The 22,600-nt window shown below is 41.2% G+C and overlaps 1 protein-coding gene across 2 annotated transcripts in view; it reads left to right on the plus strand.

The window, feature by feature from the left end:
• KIF5B (kinesin family member 5B) overlaps positions 1 to 17,616 on the plus strand; it is a 34,860-nt gene extending 17,244 nt beyond the window's left edge. The window contains exons 12-26 of one of the 2 annotated variants that reach the window (XM_021388877.1): positions 171 to 364; positions 1,157 to 1,225; positions 2,392 to 2,598; positions 3,332 to 3,475; positions 4,097 to 4,285; positions 5,029 to 5,146; positions 5,484 to 5,545; positions 5,631 to 5,740; positions 6,109 to 6,210; positions 7,697 to 7,757; positions 7,851 to 7,922; positions 8,100 to 8,204; positions 8,737 to 8,953; positions 12,641 to 12,773; positions 15,060 to 17,616. In XM_021388877.1, coding sequence (XP_021244552.1) covers positions 171 to 364; positions 1,157 to 1,225; positions 2,392 to 2,598; positions 3,332 to 3,475; positions 4,097 to 4,285; positions 5,029 to 5,146; positions 5,484 to 5,545; positions 5,631 to 5,740; positions 6,109 to 6,210; positions 7,697 to 7,757; positions 7,851 to 7,922; positions 8,100 to 8,204; positions 8,737 to 8,953; positions 12,641 to 12,773; positions 15,060 to 15,066 — 1,790 coding nt within the window. In that variant the 3' untranslated portion in view covers positions 15,067 to 17,616. The remainder of the gene's footprint in view (positions 1 to 170; positions 365 to 1,156; positions 1,226 to 2,391; positions 2,599 to 3,331; positions 3,476 to 4,096; positions 4,286 to 5,028; positions 5,147 to 5,483; positions 5,546 to 5,630; positions 5,741 to 6,108; positions 6,211 to 7,696; positions 7,758 to 7,850; positions 7,923 to 8,099; positions 8,205 to 8,736; positions 8,954 to 12,640; positions 12,774 to 15,059) is intronic. The other variant, XM_021388879.1, reaches the window with a different exon arrangement.

Raw genomic sequence — 22,600 nt, forward strand, 5'->3', positions numbered from 1 at the left:
AGGAGGTAGTCTGGGTGATGGAACAGTCATTTTTGCCATGGAAGCTATGAACTCGATTGCTTATTAACCATGGAGCTGTACTGCAGGTAGGGAATAAATAATACTTGGTGGAAGGTGCTTCATGACTGACTCTGCTAAAAATACTTCATAAGTATATTCCTTTATTTAAGGGGAGACTGTACCCGTTGATGAGCAGTTTGACAAAGAGAAGGCCAACTTAGAAGCTTTTGCAGTGGACAAGGATATTACTGTTATTAATGATAAACCAGCTACCACAATTGGAGTAACTGGCAATTTCACTGATGCTGAGAGAAGAAAATGTGAGGAAGAAATTGCCAAATTATATAAACAGCTGGATGACAAGGTATGCCTTTCTTACTTAATGTGAGACCTATTTGAAATGCATCTTGAAATGCATTGTATAATACTTAATTTGCCAGTCTTTGTTTGTTACTACAGCTTGTTTAAACTTTTGCCAGAAGCACCTACTCTAATTCTATTAAAGTTCTGATTAAGTGATACTAAAATTGCTTTATTCCATCCAAAATGAACATCCTTTCCTAGTTGCTCTTGCCCCATTGCTGAAACTACAAAAAATTGTACTGGATGCAAAGGTACCTTGCGGGAAGGAGTGGGGATGGAAGAGAGAGAAAAAGGAAAGTTAAGAAGGACAAGTTAATGAGAATCTCGAGTAGCATTTCTGCTTCCTGGATGGTGACCATTCCTAGCTGACTGTTTGTATTCGTTCTGTACCAGAAGGAGAAAAATAATGACTCAGCAGAAAAAAGTTAACTGGAAGGAAAAACTGCTATTTTCAAATAAAATACACATGCATTGAGTGTAATTTAAAATTGGAACAGTAGTACTAAATTTGGAGAAGAAAAAACTTCTCATTAAATCTGAATTGTTTCTGGAAGTTTAAAATAGATTGGGGATGATTTGTAAAAGCACAGTTAGAAAAATTTTGTCTTTGGAGCAGTGTTTTATACATAAGCTGTGTATATAATGTTTTTTGTTTCTTTTTACTTTTACTACTTTGAGTTGTCCAGTCGTCTCAGAACATGGAAGGACTATGTGCCTGGTGCTGCCTTCTCTTAGATTGTTTTTTTCTCAGTGGTATTTGTCAGTTTATGGAACAGTCTTTCTTCAATTGCAGGATGAAGAAATTAATCAGCAGAGCCAGCTGGTAGAAAAACTGAAAACACAAATGCTGGATCAAGAAGAGGTGAGTTTCACTTTGTACCTGCATTTTTCTTTTTATTTTGACTTTCTGTCTGAGATATTCTTAATGGGCCACAGTTTATGACTAGGGAGTAGGATGGTGGCTTATTACTGTACAGTTTTTTTAAATCTGGAATGCTCTGCCTATTCTTTCTCTCTACTTATGCTTTATTTCTGGCTGCATTTGAGCCAGTCTACTTGAACCTTAAGTATCCACGAAGAGAAAAGGAACCTGTGTGGCATACTGTAGGGAACCTGCTTTAGCAGGGGGTTGGACTTGGTGGTCTCTAGAGGTCTCTTCCAACCCCTGCAATTCTGTGAAATATTTTATGCAAAGACATAGGCTGTTGTCATCTTTGTACAGAGTAAGCAGTTTGTCTGAGCTGAAGATACTTGGATTTTCTGTAAGAAATCTTTTCTACTGTTTACTGTAGTCAATATTGCTGTACCGACAGAGAAGGTGGCCAGGGGGTATGTGTGGAATATTATGGCCCTTAATAAAAAGGGAGGTATCTCCTTGTTATTTCAGGATCTTCTTACTGAAATATTCAAAATATCAATGACAACAGGTGAATACAAGTATAACTTCATTACGTGGGTAAATGCCTAGCAATTTCATTTAACAAAGATGTCGGAGCAAATGACAAATGCTATTTATTTATTTTAAAAATAATAATTAAAAACATCTTGATGTATTGGGCAAGAAGGAAATGGGTTGAGAATGCAGAAAGTTGGAGCCATTATTTACTCTTTACTTAAATCTGCATCTTTTCCAGCTCTTCATTTTGTCTAGCTATTCTGCAGCAGCCAACTGGGTCGAAGTGCTGCAAGTTTAGTCCCTGGTTTGTTGACAGTTTTAGACTCATGAGAAGTATTCAGCAACTCTTTTAAGGACTTACAGTATTTTATGTGCGTTTTCATTTGCTAACCTTAAGAGCCTTGGTCTGTAATCATTTCCACTTTGCGAAGACTATAGAAGTTGAGGAATCCTGGATATAATGTATCTCATTGTACCTGTCGTCAGTGTCCTTACTTTGTTATGCTAGACGCCATAAAAAAAGTAGAGATGAGCAATTACAGTAGATAAAAGCATTAAGATTTCACTTATTAATGCAGTTTTCTTGATAATGATTTGTTATTATTTTAAATAAATCTCTATCAATGTTGCAGCTTCTAGCATCAACCAGACGGGACCAAGACAATCTGCAAGCTGAACTGAATCGCCTTCAGGCTGAAAATGATGCCTCTAAAGAGGAAGTGAAAGAGGTGCTACAAGCTCTTGAAGAATTAGCCGTCAATTATGATCAGAAGTCTCAGGAAGTAGAAGATAAGGCGAAGGAATATGAACTGCTCAGTGATGAACTCAATCAAAAATCGGTAGGAAAATGGATCAAATTACTGAGAATCTTCAATATATAATTTTTCTTGCTTTAGCTGTATATCTTGCTTGAAGTCGAATCTTTTTCTTAAGAGGAAAATGAGAGTTTAGACTTAAAACTTGTTCAATACCAGAAAACACCTTATTTGATTACCTAAATAGCTGATAGACTTTCTATCTGGCTTTTTCTTTCTCCCCTTCTTCTCTCTTGTATGAAAACCTGTGAATTCCTTCATGGTAGGTAAGTCCTGAAAGGCTTCTTGCTGTGTCAAAGTTTCTTCATCTGTCTAGTGAAACTATCTGTGAAAACTCTGGTAGTCTTCTCAGTAGCATTCAGAGATTATTGCAGTTTTGATGCTGATGTGTGTTGACAGAACCGAGAGATGGATGTAGAAGTAAAATTAAGACGTTGTCATTCTCAGTCTGTCACAGCAAACCCACGCAGTAACTAGCCTTTGGCACCACTGAAATGTTTCTGCTGTAAAACTTCACACTTGTGTTTTAAAACTGGTAAACAAAGAGCAGACAACTTTTGAGCATACACGCTGCTGAATTGCAGCTGCTGCAACCACAGCAGTTCAAACTAACTGCAGATCTGCTCCAGAGTAACAGTAGTGCTTACAGACTCCCAGAACTGGTTCTGTGTTTTGATGTTGCAATGTTACGTAATATAAAAATAGTTCTAAAAGCATGTGCTTATTGTTTATTAAAATGCAATTATTTTTACTGTAGGTTACTTTAGCTAGTATAGATGCAGAGCTTCAAAAACTTAAAGAAATGACAAACCATCAGAAGAAACGAGCAACAGAGATGATGGCCTCCTTACTAAAAGATCTTGCAGAAATAGGAATCGCAGTAGGAAATAATGATGTCAAGGTAAGAATTAACACAAGTTTTAGTGCCATGTGTTACACACACGCTGTGGATGGGTGGGGTGAGATTTCTTAGTACAGTAAAAATAACCACCATAGGAAGCCTCATATATTAGTAAATTCAGCATGAGGTTATTCCTTGCTTTTACTGTGACTTACCAGGTGCCAGGGAGAAATTGATTATGCGAAAAATGGAACGTATAACTGAAATAAAGTTTAATCTAAAAAATGATTGTAGGACAGGAGTGTAAGCAGTGCTGTAAGTGATGCATTACCTTTGTGCTAACAAAGTAGCTCAGGAAAAGAAAACAAGCCAACAAAAGTAATAATTATTTTCAAGAGTCTGGGTTCTATCAGTTAATACTTTTTTGCGTTAACCTGCAGATGCAAGTTGTAAGTACCTCAGTCAGGTTCGTAAGAATTAAGCTTGTAAGGGATGAGGTATTAAAGGTAACCTTTTAAGCATGCTACACTTCCAGGTTATTCATTTAAGTTCATTTTGATGCCCCAGTGCTGTGATTACCAGTTGGGGTCGGTGCCAGGATGCTAGGCACTAAGTTGCTTTGCCTCATCTTTAATTCTGTTTCTGTACCTAAGCTTTCTAAATGTGTTCCACAATTTTCAGCAGCCTGAGGGAACTGGCATGATAGATGAAGAATTCACAGTTGCAAGGCTGTACATTAGCAAAATGAAATCAGAAGTAAAAACAATGGTAAAACGATGCAAACAGTTGGAAGGCACGCAGGCTGAAAGCAATAAGAAAATGGAAGAAAATGAGAAGGAACTGGCTGCCTGTCAGCTCCGTATCTCCCAGGTAAGTGTTTCTTTACAGGACTCAGCTGTATCCTCAGTGTTCTCTGAAGTTTGGGTGCTTTTGAGCAATTGTGTGACTGGATGTCAGAATTTTCACAATATGTTTGCAGCCTGATAGTGCTTTTGTAACATTTGTATTAAATACTAGAATCTTTATGTTCTCCATCATGTGATCCTTTACAGATACAGATCTCACAAATCTTGTGCTCTGCACTAATGCAGCAGGTTGGAAGTGGGAGAGGTAGCATTAGCACAGTGATATTACAGTAGTTTTACATAGCAGATGAAAATTACTTCTGCATGACTGGCCTCTTCATTGCGATTGTTAGAGAAGATGAGCAATGTGACTTAGAACAACTACCAAAATTGTGATTACATATACAGTTTAATTTCTTTATATTTTGGTTTACATAAAGATCATCTCTTGTATCAGAAGATGCTTATTTCTGTGCAGTTTTCTAAATGCAGTGAGCCTCTTTCTTGTGATGGCGTTTAACATTCAAACACATCTCTTCTCCCTGAATGTACTTCACACAGTTAAGCAACATGAATGCAAGACGTTCTAACAGTCTGTGTTACAGATCTAGTCATGTAGTCATATTCTTTTTAGAGGTTTAGTTTGCACCATTTTTATTTTGAGACCAGGTTACTTTTTTTAGGGGAAAAAAAAAGTACAAGGTGTTTATGTAGATGTGATTCCATGATACCTAGTTCTGAAGTAAATGAATCGTTTCATTCTACAAGCACGAAGCCAAGATCAAGTCGTTGACTGAATATCTTCAGAATGTGGAACAGAAAAAGAGACAACTGGAAGAGTCTGTGGATTCCCTTAATGAAGAACTGGTTCAACTGCGAGCGCAAGGTAAGAATAGCTTTTTGTAGTCTCTCTCCATCCCCCACCCCAATTTAAATACGTAATAATAAATAGGAAATTGGTCTGTCTAGATTGAAGGACAGAGCTATAAGATAGCTTTTTGCTACTGAACTTACAGAATTAGTCAACAGGAAGGCATACTTGCTTTGTTGAACTGTTAAGGGTAGGATTAAATTAAGATCTTACTGATTTTGATTGGTACACATGTGGACAACTTCTGAATTTTAAGGTGTGTGAGAGGAGGAAAGGGGAACTACCTCCATCTTCCTTGTGATAGCCTAGATATCTGGCTGAAATGTCTTCTCTTTTCTCCCATTTCTACTAGAAAAAGTCCATGAGATGGAGAAGGAGCACTTAAATAAGGTTCAAACTGCAAATGAAGTCAAGGTAAATTGATTTCTTTTTTTTAACACAGCAAATGATAACAACTTCTCAAAGCATATAATATATGCTGGGTTTTTTGTTCTAATAGCAAGCTGTGGAACAGCAGATACAGAGCCATCGTGAGACGCATCAGAAACAAATCAGTAGCCTGCGAGATGAAGTTGATGCAAAGGAGAAGCTTATCACTGAACTCCAAGAGTAAGCAACTGTCATCATTTTGGTAATGCAGAATGTCTCTAGACTGTGCAATTACAGAAGAAGGACAGTAGGGATGGGGGGGAAGTGGGGTTTTCTTCAGCAGTACCTTATTTGTGTCACTTTACTGGATGTATTTTGTGATGGGTTCAGTTGACTGAGACAACATTTCTGAAGCCTTAGTTAGTAATTATTGATAACATGACTTGGATTGCAGTTTAGTAGATTTCTGGATGCTCGTCATGACAGTAAGTCAACAGAGGTCTTTTTGCTTAAATCTAATTTAAATAGTTATCAAAGATGTGTAGTTCTGTTCCTTATTCCTTTCCCATCCTTTTAAAAATACATCTAATCATTTACTTTGTCTTCAGCCAAAATCAGAAGATGATGCTTGAACAGGAACGTCTTAGAGTTGAGCATGAGAAGTTGAAAGCAACTGATCAGGAGAAAAGTAGAAAACTGCATGAACTTACGTAAGTGATAATCTCACATAAAAGAAGTGTGTGGAGGAATTCTCTTTTTAAACTAGTGACCTGATATGATGATGAAATTGCTTTCAGTGTATGGTAGACATGCTTATTAAAAGGAGGCTCCAGAGCCACCTTGAATTTAATTTTTAGAACCTTTTTCACTGCCTTAGTATATAAAGTTGGAAGGAAGACAGTGAAGGATGCAAAGCTGTCATGGTTTTATGTGACAAAAGGCCAGGTATTTTTCATTATTAATGTACTACAGGGTGGAGCAATTAACTTCACATTTTTACAGCTGTAAGACTAGAAGAGACTTGTGCTAACACGGTAGCAGATTCCTACTCTTTCTAGTTCTTGTGATTTTGCTAGTTAGATTGAGTCTGATCAGACTCAATTGATCTGTATGAATAAGTGATAATCAGCACATTCTGTTCAGTACCTTTACTGTGAAATATATTGTTGGTTAAAGTAACTAAGGTTTGAGTAGTAGTTTGGTCTTCTAAGTCCACCTTATTTATTCCATATGCCACTCACCATCACTTACAATAGATCTTGTCATATAAGACTTGATAAACATACCACATTCTTGTTTTGTATTTTGATTTGCAGGCTAATAAAAGGAACATATAGCATCGATCTCTTTAAGGGACTTGCTATGTTAGAAACTTTGCTCTTCCAAGGACCTGCAAGAAACATTAAAAATTCATTTGATATTGTGTCCTCCCCTTTCAATCCAGTTATTTTCCATTGCACATCAGAAGTGTGCTGGCAAAGGGCAGACCAGAAATAATGCTGATTATTCACATTTTATTGACTTAAATAGTTGCTTAAGGTGTGTACAACTACTTTTCCAGTGAGGTCTGGAAAATGGATAGAATGCTGATAAATTCTTAAGCGTATTTTATCACCTCAGATGTTTAATCATTTAACTGCGATCTAGTAATGTAACTGGATGAGGAGAACATTCAGGAGTGTTAGCAGTGCAGTCAATGCTTTCACATTAAGTAGGAAGACAGGAGCTCTGCAAAGCAGTATTGTTGGGTTATATTCCTATATACGATGCAAGCTTTGGCAAATGTAATGGAGGTGGAACAAAAAGAGAAAATCCCAAATCCATCACTTGATACTTAACATGTTCACAGATGGTTGAAGAGAAAAGCATTTGTAGAATGGGACTTTCACTGGTGTTACTGAACTTGATTCTGAAAATCTTCCTTTACTCATTTTAGAAATGTATAATTTAGACAGCTGGAAGTACTTGTTTGTATCATTTAAGTATTAGAAGCTCTCCCTCTTTTCGTTTTGCAGCTTCCTCCCTTGTTCTTTGTGGATTTTAGATGTTGTGTCATCAGTTGGTTATATCCTTAATTGTGAGGACTTGAGCTGAAAAATAAATGGTTTTTCATTTCAACCATATAGTTACACTCTAGTCTCCTAAAGCATTTCCAGTTTTGCTCAGATGCTTTAGGATGAATGTATTCTCTTTTAGGGTTATGCAGGACAGACGGGAACAAGCGAGGCAAGATTTAAAGGGTTTGGAAGAGACTGTGGTAAGCTCATCAAAACATATTCCAAAGGAAATAGATTTACTTGCTTTTTTCCTTCAGAAATAATTATTTTTTTTTTCCCCTCCTCAACTTTAGGCTAAAGAACTTCAGACTCTCCACAATCTTCGGAAGCTATTTGTTCAAGATCTGGCTACTAGAGTTAAAAAGGTAATGAGGTGCTGTAATGATACCTGGTGTCTCTGAGATTGTTGTATACATCTCAGTTTAGAACTAAGTTTGAAATTGATCTGTATGCAGTGTAATTTTTTCTGGTTTGATCTTAATATGTAAATTCGGATTTGTACTCGATATCTTTACTTCCTTCCCATGCCTTTGTTACTGCAGAGTGCTGAGATTGACTCGGATGATACAGGAGGCAGTGCTGCACAAAAGCAGAAGATTTCTTTCCTTGAGAATAATCTTGAACAGCTTACAAAGGTTCACAAGCAGGTACAATGAGACTTAATTTCAAGTTTAATTAAAAGCAAACAGACTACTTAAGCTCCATTATTATGGAAGTGACTAATTACACATTGGTCATGAAGTAACTGTTCTGAAAGTATCTCAATGTCTTGAATGTATTTCTTGATAGAAAACAGTAGGCTAAATTTTTCCTATAAGAATAATTTAATAGATACCTTAAGTGAATGTGGGAATGCAACAAAATAGTTGTGTTTAAGCCAAAGAAGACTGAAGCTGGTGTTAAGAGTTATTGTCTCAGTCTGGGGGATGCATGCTTGTCTCTGACAGCTCGTAGAGTATTAAGTGTCTATGTTAGATAGCATATTCTTTTACAGTAACAGACATTCAAATGACAATCTTAGTACTGAGCTATTAGATTCAGTAAAAGTTTAAGTACACTAGCATAGGTGCCCAACTGTACCATACGTACTATACAGTAGCCTCATCGGGGGGGTTATTGGTTGGTTGGTTCTACCCATGAAGAGAGAAACCAAGAAATTAATAGATCTAATTTTTGTAGCTGGTACGTGATAACGCAGATCTTCGCTGTGAACTTCCTAAACTGGAGAAGCGACTTAGGGCTACAGCTGAAAGAGTTAAAGCTTTGGAGTCTGCACTGAAGGAAGCCAAAGAGAACGCATCTCGTGATCGCAAGCGGTATCAGCAGGAAGTAGATCGTATAAAGGAAGCTGTAAGATCCAAAAATATGGCCAGACGAGGACATTCTGCACAAATTGGTTAGTAAAGAAACCCTTGGCTCCTAAAACTTCCATCTCTCCTGGTTTACTTTCTTCCACATGTGTATTTTTCAGCTGTAGTTGGATCCACTCGTGTACATGGTGTGTTTTATTCTACAAGTTCTCTCGTGGTTAATAGTTGGACTGTGTGTGTGTTTTGTTTTTTTATTTGGTGGATCACTTCTGTGATCCATCGTATAAGCTGGGAAAATTTTACCTAGAATTATGGCCTGAATATGTTTTCTATCTCCTAGAACAAAACAGTACACTGAATGCATGTCTTAGTTCTATTAACATCATTTCATAAGAATGTTGAAGACTTAGTAGGTATTCCAAGGCAAGAAGAGGGATTAAGTCATTGCATTCAAAAATAACAAAAATTGTCTTCCTTTCCGTAGATTCTGTATGGAATGATACAGACAGAAACCTATATCTAACATCCAAAGATCCCCAATTTAATTTCCTTTTTGGTTCTTTGTTCCAAAACGTGGTATTCAGTAAGTCCTCCTAGACAAAAAAAAAAAAATAAAAAAAATGGTGATAGCTAATAGTATTTCTTACTGCGTGATGGGAAGACAGTCATGCTCCCTGGTCTTCCTTCCCATCAGCTGCTATGCTGTCAAACACTGAGGGCCAGGAGGGTGTGAGAGACCTGTGGAGGATGATGTACCTGTGCCTGTTGCTTTTTTTTTTGTAGCAGGAACTTTGTGGTCCAGCCTTTTTGTTGTTCTTTACCAGAATTTAAGTAATCAATATACTTTCCTTAAATTCTGACACAACTGAAGTGAGAGTTGGAGTTGAACTTGTGTTCTGTAGGCACATCAAGACCTGTTGCAGACTAAGCTGTCAAAAAAACAGCTTGGGAACAGCAGGGGGTTTGGGTTTGTTTTTTGGGATGCTTTAAGTGACGATGCAAAGACTGGTGCTTTCCTGCTTTGTCTTTGTCTCGAGAGATCTCTAAGAAGACAAAGAAGACAATTCTGTAGTGAGTTTATCACAGGTATAAAGCCTCCTGTACTTAAATGTCTGATTGAACAAGGCCCGTGCTGCTGGAGATCAGTTTCCTAAAGATCAGAAATTGAGAGGTGTTTCTCTGAGGTAGTTGCTACCTGTAGTTGCTTTGTAACCACTGTCTGCTGAAACCTAGATGCTTCTGTTCAATAGGCAAGGAAGGAGGTGTGGAGTGGTGGTATGGCTCTCTGTGTTATAGTGTTTGGATGTTGCAGAGATCAGGACTGGGAATGATAAGGTTGAGCCCCTGTGGGTGAGGATCAGGGAGAGAAGACCAACAAGGTCTATAACAGACCCTCACCAAGATGAAGAAACAGATGAGGCATTCTATGAGCAACTGGCAGTAGCTGTGCATTTAACTGCCCTTGTTCTCATGGGGAACTTGAACTTCCCTGATACATGCTGGAAATACAATACAGGGCAGAGGAAGCAGTCTAGGAGTGTGTGGAATATCTCTTCCTGACACAGCTGGTAAGAGAGCCTACCGGGGAGGTGCCCCACTAGACCTGTTCGTGAGTGGAGAAGGACTGGTGGGAGATGTGGTGGCTGGGAGCTGTCTTGGACGGAGTGACCACAAAATGGTAGAGTTCTCTATTTCTGGTGAAGTCAGGAGGGGGGTCAGCAAAACTGCTGGCTTGGACTCTTGAAGTCAGGGCAGACTTTGAACTGTTCAGGACACTGGTAGGGAGGGTCCTTTTGGAAGTCAGTGTTGAAGGGCAGTGCAGTCCTGGAAGACTGGATGCTCCTCAGAAGGTAGTCGTAAAGGTGCAGGAACAGGCTGTCCCCCTGTGCCATAAAATGAGCTGTCAGGGAAGAAGACCAGTGTGTCTGAACAGGGAACTTTTGCTGAGACTCCTGGAGAAAAAGAGAGTTTATCTGCTGTGGAAGAAGGGAAGGGACAAGCAGCTCAGGGAGAGCACGAGGAAATTGCTAGGATACACAGGGAGAAAACTAGAAAGGCAAAAGCCCAGCATGAGCTCAACCTGACCACTGTAGTGAAAGACAACAAAAAATGTTTTTACAAATATATTAACAATAGGAGGAGAGGCAAGGAGAATCTCCGTCCTTTACTGGATGCAGTGGGAAACATGACTGAGGACAGGGAAAGGTTTCAAGTTCTCAATGCCTTCTCTACATTTGTCTTTAATAGTCAGACCAGTTATCCTCGAGGTACTTAGCCTTCTGACCTGGAAGTCTGGGATGGGGAGCAGAATAAACCCCCCACAATTCAGATGAAAACAGAAACCTGCTGCTCCATCTGGACTGTCACAAGTCCATGGGGCCAGACGGGATCCATCTGAGAGTGCTGAGGGAGCTAGGGGACGTGATTACCAAACTGCTTTCCATCATCTGTCAGCGGTACTGGTCGACCAGAGAGGTCCTTGATGGCTGGAGGCTTTCCAGTGTGAAAGCTACTAGAAGGGTTGTAAGGAGAATCTAGGGTCATGGAGCAGATCATCTTGAGTGCAGTCACACAGTATGTGCAGAACAAGGGAGTCAGGCCCAGCCAGCTTGGGTTTGTGAAAGGCAGGTCCTGTTTGACCAACCTCATCTCCTTCTATGAGTGGGTGGCCTGTCTGGTGGACGAGGAAAAGACTGTCAACACAGTCTACCTACACTTCAGCAACGCCTTTGCTGTCTCCCACAGCATTCTCCTGGACTATCTGGCAGCCCATGGCTTGGATAGGTACACCCTTTGCTGGGAGGAAAAACTGGCTGGAGGGGCAGGCCTGGATGAAGTTTAACAAGACCAAGTGCTGGGTCCTGCAGTTTGATCGCTCCAACCCCCACGCAGTGCTACAGGCTTGGGGCAGAGTGGCTGTAAGGTTGTGTGGAGGAAAAGGATCTGGGGGTGTTCGTGAACTCTTCGCTGAATATGAGCCAGCAGCGTTCCCAGGTGGCCAAGAAGGCTAATGGCATCCTGGCTTCCTGTCTTGTGTGAGAAGTAGCGTAGCCAGCTGGAGCAGGGAGGTGATTGTCCCTCTGTACTCAGCATTGGTGAGGCTGTACCTCGAGTACCGAGTTCGGTTTTGGGCCCCTCACTACAAGAAAGACGTTGAGGCCCTGGAGTGCGTCCAGAGAAGGGCAAGGAAGCTGTGAGGGTCCTGGAGCACAGGCCTTACGAGGAGAGCTGAGGGAACTGGGGTTGTTTAGCCTTGAGAAAAGGAGGCTCGAGGCATTCCAAAATATAGCAAGTATTATAATAGTGCTGGTAAGTAGTGCATGGAGCCGTGTTATTTGTGGAGTAATCCTTATGCAGATCTGCTCGCAGAGCAGTGTAACTAGAGGTAGGTGTGAGGTGCACAGTGGGATATAATTCTTCACAGGAACATAATGCTCACAGAACTTGTGATGAATTGAGTTCTTCCTGACAAGAAACAGTGCTCTTACAAGGAAATCCATTAGGTGGAGCAGATAATACATGTGAAGGTAATTATTATAAAAGAAACTTTGTTAGCATTAATTCTAGTAGGGGCAATATAAGGAAAACGTTTCAGCGCTCAGTACTAATCTAACAAGTTCTCAAAATACTGACTCCTACACTTGTTTTCTTTTAATTCAAAGTGCATTCAATTTTTATTATTACTCCTAGGACACTATAAAATAAAGCATTAATAAATTTGAATGATGGAAGTGCTACGTACAAACCTGTAAGTCATGTTTCTTTTTGTGCAGCCAAGCCCATCCGTCCTGGCCAACATCCAGCAGCTTCTCCAACTCATCCAAGTGCAATTCGTGGGGGAGGTGCATTCACTCAGAACAGCCAGCCAGTTGCACTGCGTGGAGGTGGAGGACGGCAGGACAAAGTGTAAGTTGGGCTTGAAGGATTTGTTTTAGATGTGCAACTAGACTGCTTTTGTGTTAGCTTGATTACTATCCATTCTTCTGTATAAAATCACATGAATAATCATAAGTTTTTTTCCTGGAGTTTATAGTTAGAGAATCGGTATCGATGTGCATCTGATTAATGCAATTGCTTTTGTTTTGAAACTAGCATTTTTTGTCAACCAGTAATGCTGGAGTTCTGTTGCAGCAGAACAAAATGCGTGTAAAAACAAACAAAAAAAAAAGAGTAGGATGTTGTTACCAGCCATAGCAAATAGCTAGTATTTGGGAAGGGAGTGGAGACTTCACCTTCTTTTGGCTTGCTTTTTTTTTTTTAGTTCCCTTCAGAAAGCATTCAGCAATAAAATAAAGACGACCCTATTCTTATACATTGTTTCCTTGCTGTTTTTACCAACTATGTACATTGTTTCATGTGTCAGCAATTTGCAAGTATTTAATGGAAAAGTAATGTCTCTGTCCAGTAAATTTAAATTTACTAATTAAAATACAGCTACAGCAGTTGATATCATTATGTGCACTTATGAGATTAGAGATGTAGTCTCAATTTTAAAAGCCATTAAACTGAGTCAGGTACTTATAGATGTACATTATTCGTAGAATTAAGTCTCTTTTTTTGTTAACATCTGCACTGTAGTTGATTTATTGGCCACCTAACAGTAATGCTTAGCTGCATCCTCTGTCATGTCCTCACTTTTGAGTGTTCTAATATGAATGTCTTCTAGGATTTCTTAGCTAAGATTATCTGTATCTTCAGCTGAAAATACTTCTAACGTGATCGTGTGGTGCTTAACTCCTTGGCCTTTCTCTTTCTGAATGGCTCCAGAGCAGCTTATATAAATCTTGTTTTCATTCATTTATTGTTGTTAGCTGAATGTCTTTTCAAGTCTTTCCCTCTAATTGAGGGAAGAAACTCAGGCTGTAGAAGTAGTTAGAGGTACCTAGTTCTGTTCAGGAGTCTCTCTTAAGGTAGAAGATGAAGTGGAATGTAATTTAACTCGGAGTAACATCTACTGTCAGTGACCAAGGAGCTGGCAATTCGCGGACGTTTGATTCACATTTTGACGTGGTGAAGTTAATCTTGCAGCTGCTTTGATTATGAAGGCAATCTAGCTTAGCTGTCCAATGCACAGGCATCTGAAGGTGTGATTGACCTGATTTATTTTACATGCTTAGAGCATGTGGATACTTGTGGTAAAATAGCGCTGCCTACATCTGTAAAGAGAGAGGCACTACTAAATGTCATACATCTTTAAGGGTACTTAAAATATTGATACAGCCAGCAATAAGTAACTGAATTTTGAGCTTTTATCTTGCTTTGAAGAAGGAACTTTCACTGTTGGTCACGGGGAATTCAAATAGGAGACTTAGCACTTTGACTTTTGGACTATTTGTAGATAAATCATCAGGGAGTGAAAAATAGATAAGTTTAAAAAAAAAAAAAAGCAAGAACAACCAAATGACAAAAGAAACCAATGACGTAATACACTCACAGAGTCCCTTTAGGCAGTTGTAAAGCTTTCATGGATTTCTTTCAGTATAGGCATGTTACCTGTGGCTATGTAATAAAGCTGAGTTTAGCACTTAAGAACAGAACGATGGTCTTTTTCTTTCTTCCTTTTTTTCTTCTGAGGGCTAATACCAAGATAGCAAGCATCTGGATTTCTGGTTAGGTTAGAACTTCTGGTACAGTAGAAACATGATTTGCTGTTCAATATCTGGAGACTACCATGTAACAAATCACTCTAGATATTCTCTGCTCAATGCAGAGCGTGTCAGACAGTTGCTACTGCCCTACAGAAATCAAACTTCCTCAGTGTGATTGGTGCCAAATTATCTTTTCATTCCCTCCTCATCTTTCCAAAAGAGCAGCAGCTGTTTGGTGGGTAGGTGGTACCCAGAGAGTTCTCTCTTCCCTGGAAAAGTAGCAATAGCTGTGGGAAATGGAGATGAGATAGAATTGCCTGGATTGTAATGCTTGCTACTTTCCAGTATCCAGTCTTGATTGTATTAGTCAGCTTATCTTGCTGTAAAGTTGTGTTGCTAACAGCCAGCATTGCTTAAATGCTTTGCGTTGCGTAATTTCTCATTCTGAAGCAGATGTTGTATTAGCATTTATTTAAGTGGTTTAAGAATTGAGCTCTTAAGAGCTATATAAATAGTGAACGTGCTCTACTGTAAGTGTAAATAGCTTGGCTTTTTTGGCTTATGAAGTACGAACACTTAACTCCTTTATTTTTCTCATTTACAGTTGCTGAGAGGTTAACGCAGCATGAGGAGGATTGGATATCATATAGAGGGAGTCATTCCATGACAATAATCTCTCCCTTTGGGGACTGTAGGATTATTTTTTGAAAATGTATAAATTATACCTGGCCTGTACAGCTCTTTCCCCTTCTACAAATTCTGCTAACTATTTCCCCTTCTCCCCAGACAAACGAACTAGAGTGCAATTTTGGCGTCTTGAAAAATGACATGTTAGTTAAAGTGTAGCTCTGCTCATTACACAGTTTGTCTTTCATGTCTTAAATTTAGTCTGCACTGTGCCAAGCTGAATGTACATTAAGAAAATCTTAGTTCAAATTTTCTAGCTTATTTTGTGTACATTTTATTGTCTTAGGGAATGTGCAACAGTGTTTAAGTATATTTTCATTTCCATCACTTCACATAACACTACGTGTCCCACTGCACTAGAACGGCACTCTGCATAACATGACGGTTTTCTTTTGGAATGCTACATAGAGCATTGGAACTAAACTTATTTGTACAGCGTAAGAATACTGAAGCGTGCTTAGGACAACTGCCATGAGGCACTGCGAGCCCTGCACCGCAGAACTAAGGAGTTCAGTATGAACAAGGCTGTTCACTGTTATCTGATTCGATGCCCGTTTATCGGGTGACTTAGAATTAAATACTGTACAGTACAGGAGTAAACCAAGTTTACAAAAAAGACTTTGGCAATGGATTGTCTCATCTGTCCTGTTCCTGATTCTACACACAGTACAGTCTGGTGGAGTGAAAACATTCTGCTTCATTCTGATGGGCTTGTTTATCCATTTGTCTCTGTGACGGTTCACTTTCGCTGTTTTATTGTAGTGAAATGAGCACAATCTAAAATTTAACTTGATATTCCACTACATACACAGTGCTGGAACTTCGGGCTAAAATTTTAACTTTCAATGAAAATTAATTTCAGCAACAACTTCAGATACACCTAATAAAGGATACGACTTCTTAAAGTGGATGTATCTGGAAGTCCCAGAGATGCGTTTAAAAATAAAAATAAAGCACTACACTGAACTGTATTTGTAATCCGTTTGTAAGTAGCTATATGAGATGTCCAAAGTAGTAGTTGTTGAATATTTTTTCTTCTCTTTGCAATAAAGTCCTGTCAAGTGGCTAATGAAATGAAACATGGGTTTTTCTGTTTGGTTGGGGTTTTTTTGAGCTCTAATATTCCCACTGAGCTGAATCTGGGTTTTAAACTCCTCTAGCATAATTTTTAGCTAACCCAACTTATTCGTAGGGTTTAGCCACTATAAGTTTTAGAATGGCCTCTGAGTAGAAATTAGTTATCGGGTCTTTGAGAAAGAAGGAACTAAATGTTACGGAAGGAACTCGGATAGCTTTCCATGCCCGGTTAATACTGCTTTGGGTGTTAGTTGGAGTTTTCTTGATGGGTATTCATCAATTATTGTGGAGACAGATTCTGTGACTGTTCAGACAGCAATTCACGTTCAACTTTTATATTATAAATAGACAAAACATTTATATTATGATGTAGTCAGACTTGAACCACTAGTTTTCTATATCTACAGTAGTCTGAATTTTTAATAGTTTGCTTTTGAAAGGTTGAGTGTATCAGTCAGAAACCTCACTATTTTTGGAGTTTTCAGCTTTTAAGGCTTCTGTTGGTGAAGGCTGCCAAACACTCCAAACTTGCTTCTTGTTTCAGAGCGTGTTTAAATACAGCACACTGAGGAAAGAAAAGGAACAACAAGCTGTTCCAAATGAGATTTCTCATAATGGAAGCAGCACTGTTCGTTATCTCTCTACATTAACTGCAGGTTTTCAGGCCTTCATTTGTTAATTTGCAATCATAAAAGCAAAACCCAGCTTTCTTTAATATGCATTCAAATGAAGCAGGATTTTTTTTCTCGTGCCTGTGAATGGGGGTTTCGTTTCTGTAGGTAATCATCGTGGGTTTTGGTGCTGAGAATTGCTGTGTTTAAAAAAAATAAATCAATGGTAACTAATCTGTAGCTCGGTGTACGTCACCTTTTTATATTTAAACTTTTTTTATTTTAAACCTTTTATGGAGTTTACCAAGAACTGCCTCTTAAAATGTAAAAAGGAAAAAACAGAACAAAAAACCTTTTTGTTTTCAGGTTTGGCTGTCACAGGTCAGCTGGACGGGACAATTACTGTTTTTTGTAAATGAATCTTCAGTCTCTACAGGGAATGTTCAACACTGCTATTTAAACTTGCAGTCTTTGAATGGTTCTTATTTTTACGTTCCTCTAGATCATATTTTTTACAAGATGGTTTAGGATAGGAACTCGGTGAAATAATATTTATTTCAGGTGAACGACTAAATTATTTGCATAACTTAAATGCTGACTCACTACTGTGTGTAATTCTAAATTTGACATGAGAGGACAATTCTACCTGTGGAATATGATGATTTAACTTCAGTACACTTAAGATGCATTAAAACAATTGGTTTGGGGAAGACGCCACATAGTTTTAACTTACTTGCATGCTGTAAATGTATTTGTGTTTAAATAAAGAGAAGAAAAATCTTTGAACTTTGTGCGTTTATTGTGTCTACACCTGTGTGTCAAATGGTCGTGGGATATTTTTTTTACTGGTTTTCTGACCAATTAAGTAATCTGTGATCACTTTGTGTCCCTAACCTTTTGTTCCGGTCTTTGCTAGCTTTTCTTATACCCAACCATAAATATTTGTCTTAGGCTTCAAAAGATTGTTCATGTTTGAAAAGCAGAAAGCCCTACAGTTGATGCCTTTTGAAAGAAATTTCCGAGAGCAGAAAGCAACAGAAATAGAAATGTCCTTGATTTGGGCTTACTGGCAGTCAGGGAACCATTGACGCACTTGCATTGCATGTATTCCTCAAAATGAAACCTCGTGTGGAAACAGATCGAAGAAGTGGGCAAGCGATGTGTGTTTTGATTAAGTTCTGAGTAAGTGGAAGTGAACGTTAAAGACTTTTAGAGATGAAAATGCCTTTTGTCTGTCTTGGGATGATTAAAAACAGCTGGATACAATGCTTCCTCTCAGTATCCTCTCACAGTGTGCGTGTTCCAGGGCTTTCCTGAGTCTGATGTGGGATGTCTGTGCTGGTGCTCGGAGGTCTTCCTTGTGCCTGGGCAGTCTTTCAAATCCATGTAAACTTGTCCTCCTTTCCTTTGGACAAGAACTGCCCTGTGTCCACATGCTTCAAGAACCTCGTGTTTTGAACTTGGTTTCTGCTGATCTGGTGGGCGCTTGTTCTTCTGAGAGAGCGATCCCGCTCCAACACTTTGTAGATCTCTTATCTCTCTTCCAGCTGTTCTCTTTTTGAAGACCAATTTTCCTTTCACTGTAATTTGTAACAGTTGATTCTTCTTTTTGTGGGTGCTACTGCACTGATATATTTTGTATGGAAGCTAGTTATTGTCTTCATTGTAATTTTCCCAGAAGAACTTACAGCTAAATTTGTAGAGCTTATATATCACAATTATGTAAAAGTATGTGCAGGAGTTCTAGATTTAACTCTGCTGGTACGTGAAAGGTGATCTCAGAAAAGACACTGCTTCTGTGAAGCTGCTCAGGACTGAGCTAATCCTAGACTATCATATGTTTGATGGCGCTTTCTGTCAAAGGATGGCGGTTCAGTCGCGCTGGTGAAGTGTGTCTGCTAGGGGGTGACCAACTCAAGCCCTTCTCCTTGCAGATGAGGGCTGATGGATGCTCAAAAAGGCGAATAAATCTCCTTTTGCTCTCACATTGTTGTTCACAAGAGACTTGATCTAAAATTACTTTTGAAATTAAGGAAGCTTGTTACATCTCCAAGAAGGGAAAGCTGCAGTTAACGCTGGCAACGTTCACTCACCCAAACCCAAGCTTTCCTAGGGGATAAGGGCAAGTGAAGGTGCACAGGGAAGAGAGAGTAATTGTAACTTCTCCCTGTTTTCAGACTTTCACTGTGGAAGTTGAAAATGCAGCAGGTATTAGTCAACTGGGCTACACACTGTAAGGGGGAGAGGAAGAAAAGGAGGAAATACCTGAAGAAAAGTGCATGAATGGGGCTATTGTATAGACCATCCCTAGTCTATTTACCTTTTGGAATGGAAAGTAAGAGGCTAATGACCAAGAAGACGAAAATGAAGGGCTGCACAGGCCCGTGTGGCGGCTGTGGAGGTGGGTGTGCCCCGTCCGCGCAGCGCGGAGCTCCGGCACAACGCGGCCTGCCCGCTGCCCCGCTCCCTTCGGAGAGCGCGCTCGGGGCCATGGGAGCAGCTTCCTTCCCTGCCGCGGTTAAGGTGCCGTTACCGTTAAGCAGCAGCCTAACCCCGCTTCTGGTGCTGCCTCGCTAACCCGGGATGTCGGGGCTGTGAGGGAGGAGGGAGGGAGGTTAGCCACCCGCTCTCCCCTCGGCGTGGACCTCATTTCTGCGTTCGTCAGAAATTCACTCCGCTCTCTCGTTGGCTTTGGAACCGCTGCTTCCCTCAGGCCCCGGCTCGAGCCTGCAAGCCGAGGGAGCGGCAGCCCGGGGCCGCCAGGGGACGCGCGGTGCCCGGCCGCGGGGTGCCGGCTTGGGAGCGCGGGGCTGCCGAGCGCCTTGAGAGTTAGCGTTGTTCGCTTTGATTTTGCTTCCCGCTCCCACCAGAGCTGCGTTCCTCGCGTACCCTTGCCGGCGGGCCCGCGGCAGCCTCCTCCCGGGCCGCAGCTCCGCGCAGAGAAGTGCTGCCGGCGTTCTGGAGGTGCGGGGCCGCGCAGAACCACCGAAACCTGCGCGGTTCGTGCTTGGCCTGCTTTCTTTTCAGCCAACTGTGCTGCTGTCGTGCGGGTCGGGCGCCGCTTGTCACAAGGAAGCGCACCAGGAGCAGCGTGCGCCTTTCAACGCTGTTACTGTAAAACTCTTCTACCCCACAGAGGCGCATGGAATTGAGTCTCGACATTAAAATACTGTGAAAAGCTGCGTGTAATGTTTCTTAATATTCGTCTAGGCATTGTACGCTCTTTATTTAAGCAATTTTTTTTGCAAAAAGATACTTGGAAACGTCACGAAATTTGGTGTCTTTATTTGAACTGTAAAGCAGCGCCGTAAGATGCGGAAAGTCAGAGCTCTGCAGCGTGCGATGGGTGAGTCACTGCCAAGTGCGCTCACGGGTGCGCCCACAAATGCACTCACAGGTGATGCTCGGAGACATTTGGGTGTTTTTCTCCCATCTCTGCTGATCCGCAGGCACGTGAGCTGCGGGAGAGAGGCGGGAGGAGTCATTCCTGATGAGAAATGGTTTTCCCCCCCCACGCTCGTTATTTTAGAGGACTGTCAGTTTCCCTTGGCAGCCCGTACAATGGGCTGTGTAATAAATGCAGATAGCATTAAATTAATGTTTCATTCCCGTGGTGACAAACGCAGTTCCAGCACAGGGTAAGTCAACGACAACGTGGCAGCAAACGAGCCCTTCTCCTCCTATGGGCTCCTCAGGGATGCAGAGCGCGTGACTTGCACTGAAATGATCCACATAGCTCTGGTTGAGCTTATTAACCTGGAGGCACCGTGGTGAAAACGAGCCGGGGAGCAGGAAATGAGAGAATGTGCATAACAAATGAGCTTAGCACATGAAAATAGGCATAAAAGCCTGCCTCAATTTTAATAAAACATTTCCTTCTAGTTTTCATCCAGCTGTAACTAGAAGCTTTGCAGAAGCTGTCAGGAGAGAACTGTATCCCCTGAGTGCAGGGGCAGGAGTGTGCGGGCAGGTGAACAAGAGGACGTTTGGTCAGTGAAGCTGGCAGAGATCAGGCCTTTGTAGCTGCTGGTGGAGAAGCGAGCTGCAGCTTGGCTGTGTTGGGTTCTTCGGTCGGACATCTGTCTGCCTCAGCTCCTTGGGCAACATGGGACAAGGCAGGGCTGTGTAGAGCCAGAGGTGTTTGGGAAATGCTGGGAAAAAGAGTTTGTATAGACAATGTGCAGAAGAACCTGGGGGTGGCTGAAGCCAGGAGGGTGCCCCGAGCCCTTCGGACCCTGCAGGGCTGCTGGATGGGCAGGCCTAGCTCTGAGGTTCCCCCTCTACTTTTCCTTGGCTGCATTTCTCCCCTTCTGCTGGACGCACAGCTCAACTATGGCTGGTGATGGGGTTTCATCAGATTCAACAGTAACGCAGCCTTTCTTTTAGCTTTATGACATATACAGGTAGATACTCTGGAGGGAACAAGATACTGAGATCTTGAGACAACCTGTAAGTAAGAACAGACTTGCGGGACAGGGAATTCAGCCTTCACGATCTCACCTTGCCGCAGGGTTCTGTTCTGCAGCTCAGCAGTGTCTTAGGAAAGTGGGGACAGACAGGGTTCCCCTTCTGCTCAGCTGAGCGCTGCGCAGTTCTGAGAGGCTGCTGCCCAGCGCCCGCTCCCAGGGAGAGCCATGCCTCTGCTTCTGCTGGGGATGAAGTCCTGTGTGTGCTAGCTGCTGTTTGCTTCTCATCACATTAGTTGTTTAAAAGCATCTCATTTCTGTCCCTTGCAATGATCCTGAAGATTCTCATCACACTTGTTTTTAAATTATTATTAACGAAAGCTCTTGGAGCCGCATCTGGAATGTTTTATTGATCATAATCTCATGGCTTGGAGCTGATCTTGGTAGCTATAGAAACAGAACTTTTTTTTCTAATGTAGACATAACTGCATATAAAGTGGAGTAAGAAGGAGCAGGCCATTTAAATTATTGAGCAGCTAATAAGTCTTATTTCTGTAACTGGGTCAGAGTTTTCTAATTTTATGTACTGAATAATAGATAGGGACAAAATCTTTTTACAGCCACCCATGCTGTGGAAGCTGACCAGAGAGGGTAACACGAATGTACGTTGCTATGTCTCAAGAGACCTTTCTGCTGAACGTGGTGCTCCCTTCCTCCGCCAGGCTGCAAACACACAGCAGGCTGAGCACATGGACCCTGTGTGCTGGGCAGAGCTGCTGCTGTGGGGGCTGCGTGCTGGAGCAGTTCCTGAAGGGTGGGCCTCGTGTATGGAGCCGTGCTTGCAGAGCTGTAGCCTGTGGGAATTGCACACAGAGTGGGTTTGGGAAGGATGGCATCCATGGGAGAGGCCCCACAAGGAGCAGAGTGACCATGGAGGAGCGACAGAGATGAAATGTTGTGGACTGGCTGCAGCCCCCCTTCCCCTGCACTGCCTGGGGGAGGAGGTGGCTTTAGTTTTAGTTTGCTTTTAGTTCTCAGTGCTCTGTTCTGTTAGCAGTAGGCAATAAATTACATTACTCTCCTTTCTGCTGAGTCTGTTCTGCCCATGACAGTAACTGATGAGTGATCTCCTTGTCCTTATCTCAACCAGTGATCTTTTTTTCACCATATTTTCTTCCCCTATTGTCTTGAGGAGGGGGAATGCAGGAGTGGCTTGATGGAGTCCTTTAGAAGTGCTGCAGACCATAGTCCCAAGAAAATCAACAGAATCATATCATAGAATCATAGAATGGCTTAGGTGAAGGGCAGGCTCCTGCTGAGCTTCTTGGCTACCACCCACAAAGGGCCCATATTGATAATTGTTG

This window comes from Numida meleagris, chromosome 2, assembly GCF_002078875.1.
Source record: "Numida meleagris isolate 19003 breed g44 Domestic line chromosome 2, NumMel1.0, whole genome shotgun sequence".
In the NCBI taxonomy this organism is placed as follows: Eukaryota; Metazoa; Chordata; class Aves; order Galliformes; family Numididae; genus Numida; species Numida meleagris.